Genomic DNA, 15000 nt, shown 5'->3' with positions numbered 1-15000 from the left:
GATGAGCGTCGAGGCCACTCGTGACTAGCATAGTATTGAGCTAAGTGACCACGATGGTGTGACTGGAAGTCAGACTCCATTGATTAGAGTCTCCTTCAAATTCACAACTACACCTTTTCATGGACAACAGTGTTTGTCTGAATAAGGAATGATTGTTTATCCCTCAGTCAGATCAACATTTTTTTTTTTTTTGGCAGTCCCAAAAGAAGAGAGCGTGTTACATTGGTGACAGCAGCGGGCTGTCTTGTGAAAAGGGACTTTCTGCGAGCTTAAAAACAAGCTTCACTATAGGTTACATGAGAAAGTGGCGTTTGGAAGACGAAATTAGACAGAATAGAATAATATCTATTCGTGATGCTGCAAATGAAGAACCAAAAATTTATCAGAAAAGAAGTTCATAATTTCTGGCTGAACTGCTTATGGTCTCTGCCGACTGGCTCTCCTGATCACAATCTCACTCTTTGTGTGTTGCTTATAAGGAAGTTCGTTTGCTGGACTCTTCTTGCTCTCAACTTTGACTTATATTGCCATGCTGCCAGTCTGTCCTCCTGCCTTATGACTAACACCTCTCCTTGCTGCCTCATCTCACCTCCTCTTTTAGAGAGGTTGCCCACAAAAGGTACTTGAGCCTTCCATCTCCTGAATCTCATGCACTTTATATCTCTGCCCGGAATCATGCCAAGTCTGTTCTTCAACTTGCCAAACACTCTTTCATAAATAGAAAATGTCAAAATCTTTCAAACTCAAACTCTCCTCGTGACTTCTGGCATCTAGCCAAAAACATCTCAAATAACTTCACTTCTTCATCTTTCCCTCCTTTATTTCATCCTGATGGCACCACTGCCATCTCTTCTGTCTCTAAAGCTGAACTCTTTTCTCAAACCTTTGTTCACAACTCCACCTTGGACGATTCTGGGCTTGTCCTCCCTCTCCTCCTCCCTCTGACTATTTCATGTCTACAATCAAAATTCTTCGTAATGATGTTTTCCATGCCCTTGCTGGCCTAAACCCTCGGAAGGCTTATGGACCTGATGGGGTCCCTCCTATTGTTCTCAAAAACTGTGCTTCTGTGCTTGCACCTTGCCTGGCCAAACTCTTCCAACTTTGTCTATCGACTTCTACCTTTCCTTCCTGCTGGAAGTTCGCCTACATTCAGCCTGTTCCTAAAAGGGTGACCGTTCTAACCCCTCAAACTACCGTCCTATAGCTTTAATCTCTTGCTTGTCTAAAGTTTTTGAATCTATCCTGAATAGGAAGATTCTCAAACATCTGTCACTTCACAATCTTCTGTCTGATCGCCAGTATGGCTTCCGTCAAGGTCGCTCTACTGGTGATCTTCTGGCTTTCCTTACTGAGTCTTGGTCATCCTCTTTTAGAGATTTCGGTGAAACTTTTGCTGTTGCGTTAGACATATCAAAAGCTTTTGATAGAGTCTGGCATAAAGCTTTGATTTCAAAACTGCCCTCCTACGGCTTCTATCCTTCTCTCTGCAACTTTATCTCAAGTTTCCTTTCCGACCGCTCTATTGCTGCTGTGGTAGACGGCTACTGTTCTTCTCCTAAACCTATTAATAGTGGTGTTCCTCAGGGTTCTGTCCTGTCACCCACTCTCTTTCTATTATTCATTAATGACCTTCTTAACCAAACTTCTTGCCCTATCCACTCCTACGCTGATGATACCACCCTACATCTTTCCACGTTCTTTCAGAGACGTCCAACCCTTCAGGAAATCAACAGATCACGCGGGGACGCCACGGAACGCCTGACTTCCGATCTTTCTAAGATTTCCGATTGGGGCAGAGAAAATCTAGTAGTTTTCAATGCCTCAAAACTCAATTCCTCCATCTATCAACTCGACACAACCTTCCAGACAACTATCCCTCTTCTTCAATGACACTCAACTGTCTCCCTCTTCCACAATGAATATCCTCGGTCTGTCCTTTGCTCATAATCTTAACTGGAAACTTCACATCTCATCTCTTGCTAAAACAGCTTCTATGAAATTAGGTGTTCTGAGGCGTCTCCGACAGTTTTTCTCGCCCCTCCAACTGCTTACTCTGTATAAGGGCCTTATCCGTCCCTGTATGGAGTACTCTTCGCATGTTTGGGGGTTCCAGTCACACAGCTTTGCTTGATAGGGTGGAATCGAAAGCTCTTCGTCTCATCAACTCCCTCCTCTGACTAACTGTCTTCAGTCTCTTTCTCACCGCCGAAATGTTGCATCTCTTTCTATCTTTTATCGCTATTTTCATGGTAACTGTTCTACTGATCTTGCTAACTGCATGCCTCCCCTTCTCCTGCGGCTCCGCTGCACAAGGCTTTCTTCTTCCTCTCATCCCTATTCTGTCCAACTCCGTAATGCAAGAGTTAACCAGTACTCTCAATCATTCATCCCTTTCACTGGCAAACTCTGGAACTCCCTCTCTGCATCTGTATTTCCGAATTCCTACAACTTGTCTTCTTTTAAGAGGGAGGTATCGAGGCATTTGCTCCCCTTATTCTGGCTGACGGTTTTGGCACTTTTTGCAAACTTTGGAGAGTCAGCGCTCAAGTGGGCCTTTTTTTAACTTTCTTTTATTTGCCCTTGACTGGCCCTCTTCCCTATGTAAAAAAAAAAAAAAAAAAAAAAACCGTTTGTTTTCCCCGGCAGGTGGGCGTGGTGGACCGCTTTGACAGTCTGACCGGGCCGGTGGAGGATTCCGTGTTCTACAAGCCATTCGTCAACATGTCTGACACCATCACCTCAGAGCAGAGGTAATTGGTGCATGTCTTAAGGCTCAAGTGTTGGTTTGGTAATCCTAATAAGAAAAAAATTAGTAAAGATTCTAATCTCGAAGTTTCCACTGATTGTTTAACATTGCCAAAGACTGAATGCAAACTGTACTCTTATACTCTTGACTGTGCTTTTCATTACCACACTACTGTCGTCGTGCACCATAAAGCCAAACATTCACTTTACACACCTCTAAATCCCTCACATCTCACAGAACCACGCTGAGGCAGCAGGCGCAGGAAAGGATCAAACAGGACCTGATTCCCTCCTTCAAGGAAATTCGTAACTTCATAGTGGTAAGTTGAAGGAGTTTTCAACAAGACTCCCTCGTCTTGTTCATTGAGCTTTTTGACTGGCAGGCAAAAGGGGTGTATTTCTGGTGTGATAAAAAGAAATATTAATTCTATCATTCGGTATCATAGTTATACTGTATCTGTACAACACATTGTAGGAAATAATCAAAATGCTGACTCTTTTGTAGTAAGTCATCCAAAGGTACTTGTTGGAAAGGTGCAGTGTAGCATGGCAGGGTGAAGTTAAAGTGATGGCACTTTGCATCAACAGGATCAGTACCTGCTGGCCACCAGGACTGAAGTGGGGGTGTCGTCGCTGCCTGGCGGGAAGCCTTACTACCAGGCCTGTCTCAAATTCCACACTACCACAGACCTCACGCCGCAGGAGATCCACGACATGGGCCAGAAGGAGGTGGCAAGAATTGAAAAGGAGGTGCATAAGGTAACCACAAGGTTTTGTTCTTTGCACATAAACAATGATCTACCTTGGCATTACTTAATCACGTATCATTTGTTTTTTCATCCGAGTCACTTTTCCTGACTTTGATGTGACTCTCTTCTTTAGTAAATGCACTCTTGACACGAAGTTCCAAATATCAGAGAAAGAGCAAAAGAATATGCGTCATTTTTCAATAATGGCAAGAAGGAGCAAAGATCCTCACCTCTGCTGACTGTCTCTCGGAATAAGTAAACAGGACAGAGTAAGGCATGGAGACACAGGAAGCCTGACTTTAGACATGTCTAAAATTTCTAATTGGAGCTAACTTAGTATGGTTAAATGCCTCAAAATGTCAATTCCTCCATCTTTCAACTCAACACAATCTTCCAGATAACTCTCCTCTCTTCTTCAATGACACTCAACTGTCCTTCACTAATATAATCTGAAGTAGAAACTTCACTTTCTGTCCCTTGCCAAAACTGATTATGTGAAACTGAGCGTTCTGAGTCTTCTTTGCCAGTGTTTTTCATCCCCTTTTCCTCTCTCGCCCTCAGATTATTAAGAAATTATTACCAGCAATGCCTTACTAGCCCTTTTGGAGAGGAAACAAACACCACACAAGTAGGGTAAATATATTATCATAAAAACACAAAGACAACAAAATGGCCACAAAGCAATTGAACCATTATTGTGCAAGGTTTGGCGCAATGAGTTACTGTGGTTGGCTGCACCGATAAGAATCCACTCAGGAAAAGGCCGCGGAAGTGAAGTCCATAAGTTGGAGTTCAGTGGGGAGACAGCAGTGGTAAAAGATCAGCCAGTAAAGCCAAGGGAGAAGCAGCAAGAAGCCCAGACACGCAGCTTTCCTGGCGAGACGGAGATCTAGCTCGAAGTAGAAGAGGCGAGGTGTGCATTGGGTGGTGGTGAGCTAGTGTTTGCCTTCGTTCGTCAACTAGGCCGAGAGGTAGCTTCGGAATCCCCAGGTAAATGGGAGGAGGAAAAACCAAGGCTTGAAACGAGGCTGGTAGAATTCACTAGGCTGGCAGGCATAGATAATGGGTGCCACAGAAATGTAGATAACGAGACCAGCGGACTTAACTAGAGCCGTTAGGGTGTTGTTAACAAAACCTGAGGGCGTAGTACGTATTCCTCACACGCCCCCCCCCCTAACAAGATTTTACTGAAAGTAGATTATACAGAAGTTGACAGGATTTGCTCTGTAGGTCAGCACCCAAATCATGTTTTTCTGCCGTATGAATAACTCAGAACTTGTAGGTTTGAAGAGACAAAGCCCACCGAAGTAGTCTATCGTTCTTTCCTTTAAAGGCTGATGGGTACAACAGTGGCTTGTGATCAAACTCCAAAATAAACTATCGCAAAGGTAGAAGTCAAAACTGCTGATTGCGAAGACGACATGTAATGCACCCGCGTTCGATCATGGAATACCTTATTTCGTGGTCGAGTAACTTTCGGATGACGTAGGCAACGGGATGGGGACAGTCTGTAATACTGCAAAAGTACTGATCCAATCCCGCAGCTGGAAGCATCGGTCCTCAGAACGAAGTTTAGATACGGTTTCGGCAGAGCACTGGTAGCGAGACCAACGTATCCTTGAGGTGTTTAAATCGCACCAACATGTCTTCACTCCAAGCCAGTGGTTCAGGAGCAGTTTTCTTGAGCAAGTCAGGTAAAGTGCATGTGTATTTAGATGCCTGCGATATAAACATGAGGTAGAAGAACACAGCACAAGGAAAACTTTGAGAAGTATCTTGCTGGTAGGTGAAACCATGATAGTGATGGCCTTGGTCTTGTCGAAGGTTCGTCCCGTCGACGGTGAACCCGATAACGAATAGAGGAGACTCCGAAACAAAACTTGGATGGGTTGGCGGTGAGATGATGTTCCTTTAACCGTTCCAGAACTTCTCAGAGGGCTTCTAGATACGTGGACAAGTCTTTTGAATAAACAAAAATTTTATCAAAGTTGAAGGAGACATTAGAAAGCCCAGCGAGCAAAATGCACAGGAATCATGTGTAGGTAGCACAGGCAGTACCGAAGGCAGAGACTGAAGGGCATGCAGCGAAACTCCTATATCCCTGGTGGGTTAGAAAAGCTGTGAGACATTTGGACTTGTCGGTAAGAGATACCTGGTAATATGCCTTGCACAGATCCAACTTGCTGAAATACTTGGATCCTGAGAATTTATGTAAGTCCTCGGTAATCTTGCAGGTGGAGTCAGCATGAAAACTGCGATGGAATTTAATTGACGATAGTCAATAACCATTTCGTACGAATTGTCTTGCTTTCTTACCATCACAACAAGAGAACAGTGAGGAGAAGACGAACGTTGAATGATTCGTTGCCGAAAGAAAATCTCAACCTTTTGCTGGAAAGATGGCTGGAGGTAAATGGGGATTGGATAAATGTTTACTTGGACTCAGTCAATCGTGGTGGGAGTGATGTAGTGTTCCAAGGTAGTACAGTGACCTGGAACGTCTTAAAAGACATCAGCAAATTCTCCTAGAAGATCCTCAATGCTGAAGTGCTGGCCTCAGGCGAGGGATTCTCCTATCTGAGGCTTTCTGGTAGCAGGGTCTCTGAAGAATTCTGTGCCATCGGAAGCTAAAACAGTTAATTGGGAAATGGCTGCTCAATGGCGATAGGTCTATTTTTCCAAACTCCGAGAGTGATTCTAGTGTGATAGCTTCATCCACATTACACGCTGAACTTGGGCTCTGCAGTGTTACTTTATCTCTTTTCTATAGAATCCTGTAGAGGCACTTCCAGGACACAAGAACCTTGCTGGTGTCGCTGAGTAGAAGTATAAGGATCTCATCTTCTGGCTTGAAAGTCCTATCTTGAGACTTGAGGTCAAAATAAGTCTAGTAAAGGCGGCAGCTCACTTCAGCATTCTGGGCTGATCTTGCTATATTCCTCCAGTATATCGCGTTGCTCCAAAATGTATTGAAAGCTGGTCTGTTCATCCTGCTGCAATGTCTTGTCCTCCCAAAGATCGCGTAACACAGAGAAAGGAACACAGATGCTGTGGCCATAGAGCAGCTCGAAGGGTAAGAATCCTGTCCTGTCACTGGGAGTTTCTCGGAGGGCAAATAGAGTATATAGTTGTTAAATAACTAAGCCACTCACGTGATTTCTTGCTTCAAAGCTTCCTTATGATGACTACCAGGTGACTGTGCAGCCTTTCAGCGTGGCCATTACCACTGGTGTGGTAAGGCATGGTGAAAATTGGCTTGATCCCCAGTAAATGATGTAATTGATGTAATTCTTGCATCAGGGCTTAAGTGAATTGGGTCCCACGGTTAGGAAGGACTTCACAGGGAATGCCTACTCTGGAGATGATAGTGAGAAGGGCTTCAGCCACAGTAGTCCAACAATGGCAACACGAGCAAAGAGCTCAGTAGTGATGGGCATTGGCTGAAGGGAGCCTGGTCTTATTCTCCCCCTTTTGAGAGAAGCGTTGGCACTTCTCACAGGAACGGAAATGTACCCTGATGCCAGTACCCATCCAAGGCCAGAAGAATTGGTCAGCAACTTTCTGTTCCGTCTTACAATGGGAGTAGTGACCAGCTAAATAGTTCTCATGTGCTACATTTTAACACGATGGGCCGGCACTTACGTGCAATAACCAATATAACTTTCCCATCTCCTCTGGACGTTCTGACGTGAGGCACTTCCTATAGAGGATTTCTTCTCAGAAGAGGATCTAAATTGTAAAAGGTGGAGTTGTTCCAAATGTGGTCGATTTCTCCTTTTTTTTTTTTTTTTTTTTTTTTTACGGTAAGGCCTGTAGCGCCTGTAGGCACACTTGAAGAGAGTATGGAAAGTGCTGTTCAGCTTCCGCCCATTAGTGGCGCAGGCAATTTTATTTATAGTGGTACCCATATTAGGGCCCATATCACCGTATCACCGCCCAAGCTCATCTTGAGTGTAACCACCTAGAACCTGGGTATCATGATGATATGTAGGTAACTTTAAACCACTCGACAAATGACAAAGTGTTTCAAGGCTGTACGTGGTGGGATTCGAACCTACGCGTGGACGTCTGCCCGATCCCACGCTCACCACCTTATCCACTATGCAGCCTTGGCTCGTGCGACAGTCAAAGTATCACACAATATTTGGAAACGAGCAAACTCCTCAAATGTCTCTGTCAGTGGCTGAAGATCTGGAAGATGAAGTGGATGAAGACACTTCATCCTAGCTGTCGGAGCTCATGTCTCCATTAAACACACACCTGTGTGATAGATGAAGAGGCCAGGGAGTCTGGGTAGACAGGGACTGACTTAGCAAATCTCTGGGTTGGAGGTGCAATAACGTTGGGAGTCAAAGGATGTGTAGCTGGTTCTAAAAGCCGGAGGCTGATCACCATAGTTGAAGGTCCTTAGGATCTCGTACCCCATGGACATCACCAATCAAGATACTGGCAAACTTGGTGTCAACCACGTGGCACAGGCGGCAGTTGGTGAGGTCAGCATCAGAAACAACAATGCAGATACACCCAGAGTCCCTAAAGATGCAAAAGGTCCAGAATCCATTAACTATACTTGCAGCAGGGGGTCAAGGAACATGGTGTCCAGAGAGGTAAATTCTTACGGTGAAGGGCTGAAAGGGAGGGGTAAACTCTTACGGTGAAGGGCTGAAAGGGAGGACTCTCTTTGAAGGCCTGCGAATTCTTGGAACACCAGGATCTTATGTGGCCTAACTCATTTATGACACTTTATGGTGGAGGAGGTCGTCGGTGTAGGCGACGAGCGAGCTTGTGATGTTTAACCGAAGACGAAGTCCAATCATCATCTAGCTGGACTGCCCTGTCGAGAGACGAAGGTTTGTGCTCTTTGATGAAAGAGAGGAAGGAAGTCAGGGCTCAAAGAAGCCAAGAACTGGTCAAATACCATAAATTTCTTCAAGAAATCAAAGTCTTGCTGAACCTTAGAAGCTTCCAACCAACTCTGGAATAGATGGGTTAAGTGAACACCAAACTGCGTGTAATTTTTCCGTTCCTAATCTTGGCACTGCGGAAATCGAGGTAATATCCATCTAAGGTCTTCTTGATTCCTGACAGCAAGGACGTCTTCAGCTCGTCATAATCACTTGTAATTTCAGGAAAGAGGGAGATATACAATTCTGTAGCTTTTCCTGTTAACAGACACCACAACCTGACAGCATACGTATCCTTATCAAGCTATAACAGTTCTACTGCTCTCTCAAAACGAGTGAGTTAGGTAGCTATATCCTCTCCGTTCTGATATGTTAGTAACTTGGAACGAGCAGCTGCCTTGGGGATTGTAAGATTGTCAATGTAAATACATACAAAAGGTAAGACAACGTGGGTCGTCAAAGCGGAAGACGCACCTAAGAGAGAGCGTAGGTGTATAAGAAGGCAAACAGACCCCACGACTAACTGAGAGACGCTTCTGAGAGGCGCCAAAACAGAGTTCCACGTGAGAACACAGAGGCGTAATGTGTATAAAATATATATAAACAAGAAAATATTAATAAAAATAATATAATAATATAATATTATAAAATAATGATAATGATACAAATGTGTGGGGAGAGACACCACCACACCGCTCAGCCACATGGGCGAAGGGATCCTTGCCAAGAAAAGGGCATGGAAATTGCAATAAGAATAAGAAAGGCATAACATACATGCACAAATAAGCCATGGAAGCATGAAAAATATAGACATTAAAGATATGCAGAAAACAGCCATAGAGGCAAGACATCAATGGAAAGTGTCAAAAACACTAACAGAGACAACCGCAGAGGCGTCAAAAATACAAATAACCGTAGTTCTTAGAAGACATTTCTATTTCCTGACTAGCGATTAAAAAGCTTTGGAGTGAGTTAAATAAACTCCAGGAATTTTTTTTTTTTTTATGTTAGGAGAGAGAAAGGGCTTCTAAGAACCATAGAGAAGATAGAATAGTCAAACCTAGAAAAGTAACCAGCTAAGTAAAGGTGAGGAATAGCTTAAAAGTTTATTATAGAAACTGTGGAAGTATTTTGAATAAGATAGATTTGATTAAGAGGAGCAGCGTTTGTTGAAAATTTTTATTAGACATTTCAGGGAAAGTATTTGAACCGGAGGCAAAAATTGAGGGTTTAAACTTTTTCATATTGATAGAGAAAACAGAAGAGGGAGAGGTGTGGCTTTGTACGTTAAGGACACATTGCAATGTTGGATGGATAAATAGTACAATTAAGACAGAAAATAAAACAGAGTCTCTATGAGTGGATATTAAGGATGGATAGTAATGGGTTTAGTGTACAGGTCACCTAATGCTACAAATAAAATAAACTCTTCATACAATAAGATATGTGTGGTATGCGATATCAATTACAGGAATACTGATTGGAGCTTGATGGTGTGCAACAATGAAGCAGAGGAATTTCTTAGGGTCATTCAGGACAATTTTTTGAAGCAGGCCATATTAGAACCAGACAATGGGAAATAATATTTTAGATTTGATTTTGACAAAGAGGGAAGAAGTAGTTACGCAGGTGGAAGAGAGTGGCCAACTATCTAACAGTGAAAATACTATATAGAATGAAATGGCACGAAGGTTTTAGAAAATTAAAGCTCTAGGAAAATACATGATTTCAGGAAAGGAAACCTTGAAGGATTAAGGAGGTACTTACAAGGAGTTGATTGGCAAGGGGCACGTAGGGAAGGTCAAGTAAGGCCCAGAATGCAGGTGAGGGAAGGAGGGCAGCGTCAGAGAGGTCGGGTGAGGTATGAAGTTGGGGACGGGAAGAGTCAGAGGGGTGAGGTAGTGAAAATCTGGGTCAAGTCAGGCCGAGAGGGGCAACGTGAGGCTGGTTAGATCAGAGGAGGTAAGTGTTGGTGAAGTATACAGCTACTTCCTTGATAAATTACATAGAGTAGAAGCAGCTAACATTCCATATAAAAACAATGAAATCACAAAGGACAGATCCTAAGTGGACGACAGATAGATTAAAACTCTACATAGGACAGAGGAATATATATATATATATATATATATATATATATATATATATATATATATATATATATATATATATATATATATATATATATATATATATATATATATATATATATATATATATATATATATATATATATATATATATATATATATATATATATATAGGATGCTAAAGGCAGACAAGCTTTTAAGGCCACTATACAATGAATTAGTCATAATAGTTAAGAGTTTAACAAGGAAAGCTAAAAACAGTTCTGAAAAGACGGATCCAAGGGATTTTTCAATTATATAAGACATAAACCACGGAAGAAATAAATCCTTCAAAGACAGCTAATGGAGAGCTAGTTAGTTCTGGGGAGGAGATTAGTAAAACTAACGAGTATTTTTTTTAACTGTCTTCACCCAAGACAACACACAGGAAACCCCAGATAGTGAACAGATTTTTGGACCAAAGGAGAGTGAGAAGCTGACAGATATTCATGTAACTAAGGAGATGATAAAAGAGGAGATAGATCGACTAAGGACATTCAAATTACCAGGACCTGACGAAATATGCCCAAGAATAGTTAAAGAGTGCAAGGTCCTCAATGAACCATTAACAGAACTTCGTAGAATGTCATTAGAGTGAGGTGAGGTACCAATAATGTTGAGACAAGTTAATGTTGTGTCCATATTCTAAAAAAAGGAGAAAAAAATTTAACGTCTAATTACAAACCTGCCAGCTTAACTTCAATTGTGGGTAAATTAATGGAATCAATAACAGCGAAAAATATTAGAGAGCACCTAGACAGACACAGTTCGATGTCACTCACAACATAGCTTTATGAAGGGAAAGTCGTGCATTACAAACTTTTTGAGTATTTATCGTAAAATTTATGAGGCGGCAAATAAGAGTGATAATTACGACATCTTATACTTAGTTTTCAGTAAAGCGTTTGACAGGTACATCAGAGACTCTTGAGAAACGTTAGGATGCATGGGGTAGAGGATAAAATTTAAAACTGAATTAAAGCGTGTTTAAGCGATAGGCGACAGAGGGTAGTAATTAACGGATATAACTCTGAGTCAGGTCATGTAATTAGTGGGGTGCCACAGGGTTCAGTTTTAGGACCATTGTTATTTCTAATATATATCGATGAATTGGACAGTGGAATTAGTAGTGACATTAGTAAAAATCCAGACGACATGAAGATAAGTAGATTGATTAGGACAGATATGGATCCCATTGCCTTGCAGGCAGATTTAGACACGATGAACAAATGGACAGACAAAAGGCAAATGCAGTCCAAAATTAAAAAGTGCAGGATACTTAGCATAGGAAGAAGAAATCCACACAATAAGTACATGATAAATAACGATGCACAAGGTTGTTCAAAATATGAAAAAAGATTTAGGAGTTATAAACAGCTCCGATCTTGGTTAAAGGAAGCAATGCACAGAGGAGGATAGAATAAGACAAATAGGTTCTAGGATCCATTTTTATGAGTGTTAAAAGCAGAAGTCCCAAAGTAATACTAAAATTATACTTGGTGTATCTTGACTATACGGTACAGTTCTGGTCCCAACATTATACGAAGGATATAGATGTATTGGAGTCAGCGCAAAGGAGGATGCCTAAAAAGATACAGGGAATGAGGGATATTCCCTATGAAGCGAGATTGAAGAAACTGAAGAAAGACGTAGGTTAAGAGGGGGGACCTGATAGAAGTATTTAAGTGGTATACGGGCAATAACAAATGGGACATGAGCAAAGTTCTTAGGATGAGTAGCTGGAACAGAACTAGAAATAATGGCTTAAACTTAAGACATTCAGGTTTAGGAGAGAAATGGGAAGAAAGTGATTTTCAAATAGAGTGGTTGATGATTGGAACGGACTCAGTGGTCATGTTGTTATACATGTCGCATCGAGAAATGGCTGGTAGGGCGTGGCAAGGGGATTCCCCGAATGTCGCCATTATCACCATGTACTTCTTTCTCCAATCCCACTCAACCTACGTAACCTCTGCCTCTGTCTTTCTTTCTCTTTGTATGTCTATATAAACTGGTGTATTTCTAAAGTTATTTAAGGAGTTATTATAACTTTTGTTCCACACCACCACTCAGATAAAAATCAAAGGATGTTTTCTGTTTCTCCCTGTCGCAAACACGGCATATGAGCGGGGAAGGGCGACAGTACCACCTTCATCACATCGTCATTCCGTCAGTGGAGAAATTCTTGGAGTTGCAGACGCACGTTCTTGCTATGGATCATTCTTCTGTTTCAAGATCGCCATATGGCCACCTTATAACCAAACTAAGGCAGTTATTTACAACGTCAATAGATAGAAGAAAAGGCAAACGGAGCACTTATACTGCCAGAGATCTGTGGAGATGTGGCACACTGGGGGAGTTCCCATGGTTTCCACGCCCTATCGGCCATTTCTGACTGTGGGGAGTATAATGCTGAGTCAATAGGGAGCATTAAAAGAAGATTAGATAGATTTATAGATGGGGATGATAGATGGAATTAGGTTGCTTTGTTCTAACAGGGACAGCCACGTGTAGGCTTGACAGCCTCTTGCAGATTTTCTCTTTTCTTATATTCTTATGTAGAGGCGTCGAAAATACAGACAACCGTAGAGGCATCGAAAATACAAAGAGACGTTGAAAATACAGGCAGTGGTAAAAGTGTCGAAAATACAGACAACTGGAGACGTCGAAAATACAGATAACAATAGACATTGAAAATACAGCAAGACTATCCTGGAAAGTGTCAAAAATACTGAAACTACCATAAAAGGTGTCAAAACACTGAAGACTACCATAGAAGATGTCAAAAATACTGGACTACCATAGAAGGTGTCATAATACTGAAGACTACCATAGTAGGTGTCAAAATACTGAAGACTACCATAGAAAGGGTCAAAAATACTGAAGATACCATAAAAGGTGTCAAAGATACTAAAGACTACCATAGAAGGTGTCAAAAATACTGAAGACTACCATGAAAGGTGTCAAAATACTGAAATATTAAAGACAATCAAAATGTCAAAAATGTGAAAACAAGAGAAAAAGGATACATATCACTAGTAGAAATACATAACAATGTGCAACGAAGCTGCGTTGATGCACATCAGAATGTGAAAAATGCAAGATATATGGCAAATACATAATGCTTATAAAAAATACAACACAGAGTGCACCCAAGCTGCGTTGGTGCACATAAAGAAAGTACATGGGAAAACACATAATAAAGTACATGTAAAAATAAACGGTGTACCCTGTCCTGCCTAAAGGTGTTCCCTTAAGCAAGACAGTTTACAAATCCCTCCCAAGAGACAAAACAGACAACACACTTGGGACAGCAAACAAAACAAAAAGAAATGGAGAAGAGAATATATACTACAATACAAACATTTTGAAGCTTACTGCATAGAAATACAAGATTTTGAAGCTTACAGCATAGAAATACAACATTTTAAAGATTACTACATAAAGACACACCTTTCTGAAGCTTAGTGTATGAAAATGCATCATTATGAACCCTAGTGTATAAAGATACATCATTCTGAGACTTAATGCATGAAAATACATAATTTTGAAACTTGCTGTATAAAAATACATTCTGAAGTTTAGTGTATGAAAATTCAAATATTCTGAGGCCTACTGGTTAAAGATAAGTCCCTCCCATGGTGTAAATAACTCACATCATTGGAACTCCGCAAACACAAAAAATACAAATATTCTGAGGTCTACTGCTTAAGAATATATCCCTTCCATGGTGTAAATAACTCAAAGCCGATGATTCCCAGTCGCTGTGGGTGAACGTGTTCTGATTAAAAGGGCTCTATCGATACTTCTAGAGACTTACAATTTCATTGGCATATTGACAAGTGTGAATCTGCCTTAATTAAAGGACGCTACTGACTCTAGCACTGAGAGGTGCCAAATACAGAGGCGTAATGTGTATGATATATATATATATATATATATATATATATATATATATATATATATATATATATATATATATATATATATATATATATATATATATATATATATATATATATATATATATATATATATATATATATATATATATATATATATATATATATATATATATATATATATATATATATATATATATATATATATATATATATATATATATATATATATATATATATATATATATATATATATATATATATATATATATATATATATATATATATATATATATATATATATATATATATATATATATATATATATATATATATATATATATATATATATATATATATATATATATATATATATATATATATATATATATATATATATATATATATATATATATATATATATATATATATATATATATATATATATATATATATATATATATATATATATATATATATATATATCAAGAAAAGATTAAAAAAAAAAGCCCACTGGCTCTCAAAAAAGTGGGAAAGCGTCAGCCAAAATTAGGGAGCAAATGCCTCG

General features: G+C 40.2%; 1 protein-coding gene across 2 annotated transcripts in view; it reads left to right on the top strand.

Annotated features, from left to right (window-relative positions):
* LOC123515490 overlaps positions 1 to 15000 on the top strand; it is a 52386-nt gene that overhangs the window by 22239 nt on the left and 15147 nt on the right. For both annotated transcript variants that reach the window (XM_045274097.1, XM_045274098.1), the window contains exons 7-9: positions 2650 to 2753; positions 2987 to 3068; positions 3337 to 3507. In XM_045274097.1, coding sequence (XP_045130032.1) covers positions 2650 to 2753; positions 2987 to 3068; positions 3337 to 3507 — 357 coding nt within the window. The remainder of the gene's footprint in view (positions 1 to 2649; positions 2754 to 2986; positions 3069 to 3336; positions 3508 to 15000) is intronic.

Source organism: Portunus trituberculatus, chromosome 39, assembly GCF_017591435.1.
Source record: "Portunus trituberculatus isolate SZX2019 chromosome 39, ASM1759143v1, whole genome shotgun sequence".
Taxonomy (NCBI): domain Eukaryota; kingdom Metazoa; phylum Arthropoda; class Malacostraca; order Decapoda; family Portunidae; genus Portunus; species Portunus trituberculatus.
This window is presented reverse-complemented; position numbering and strand designations above follow the sequence as displayed.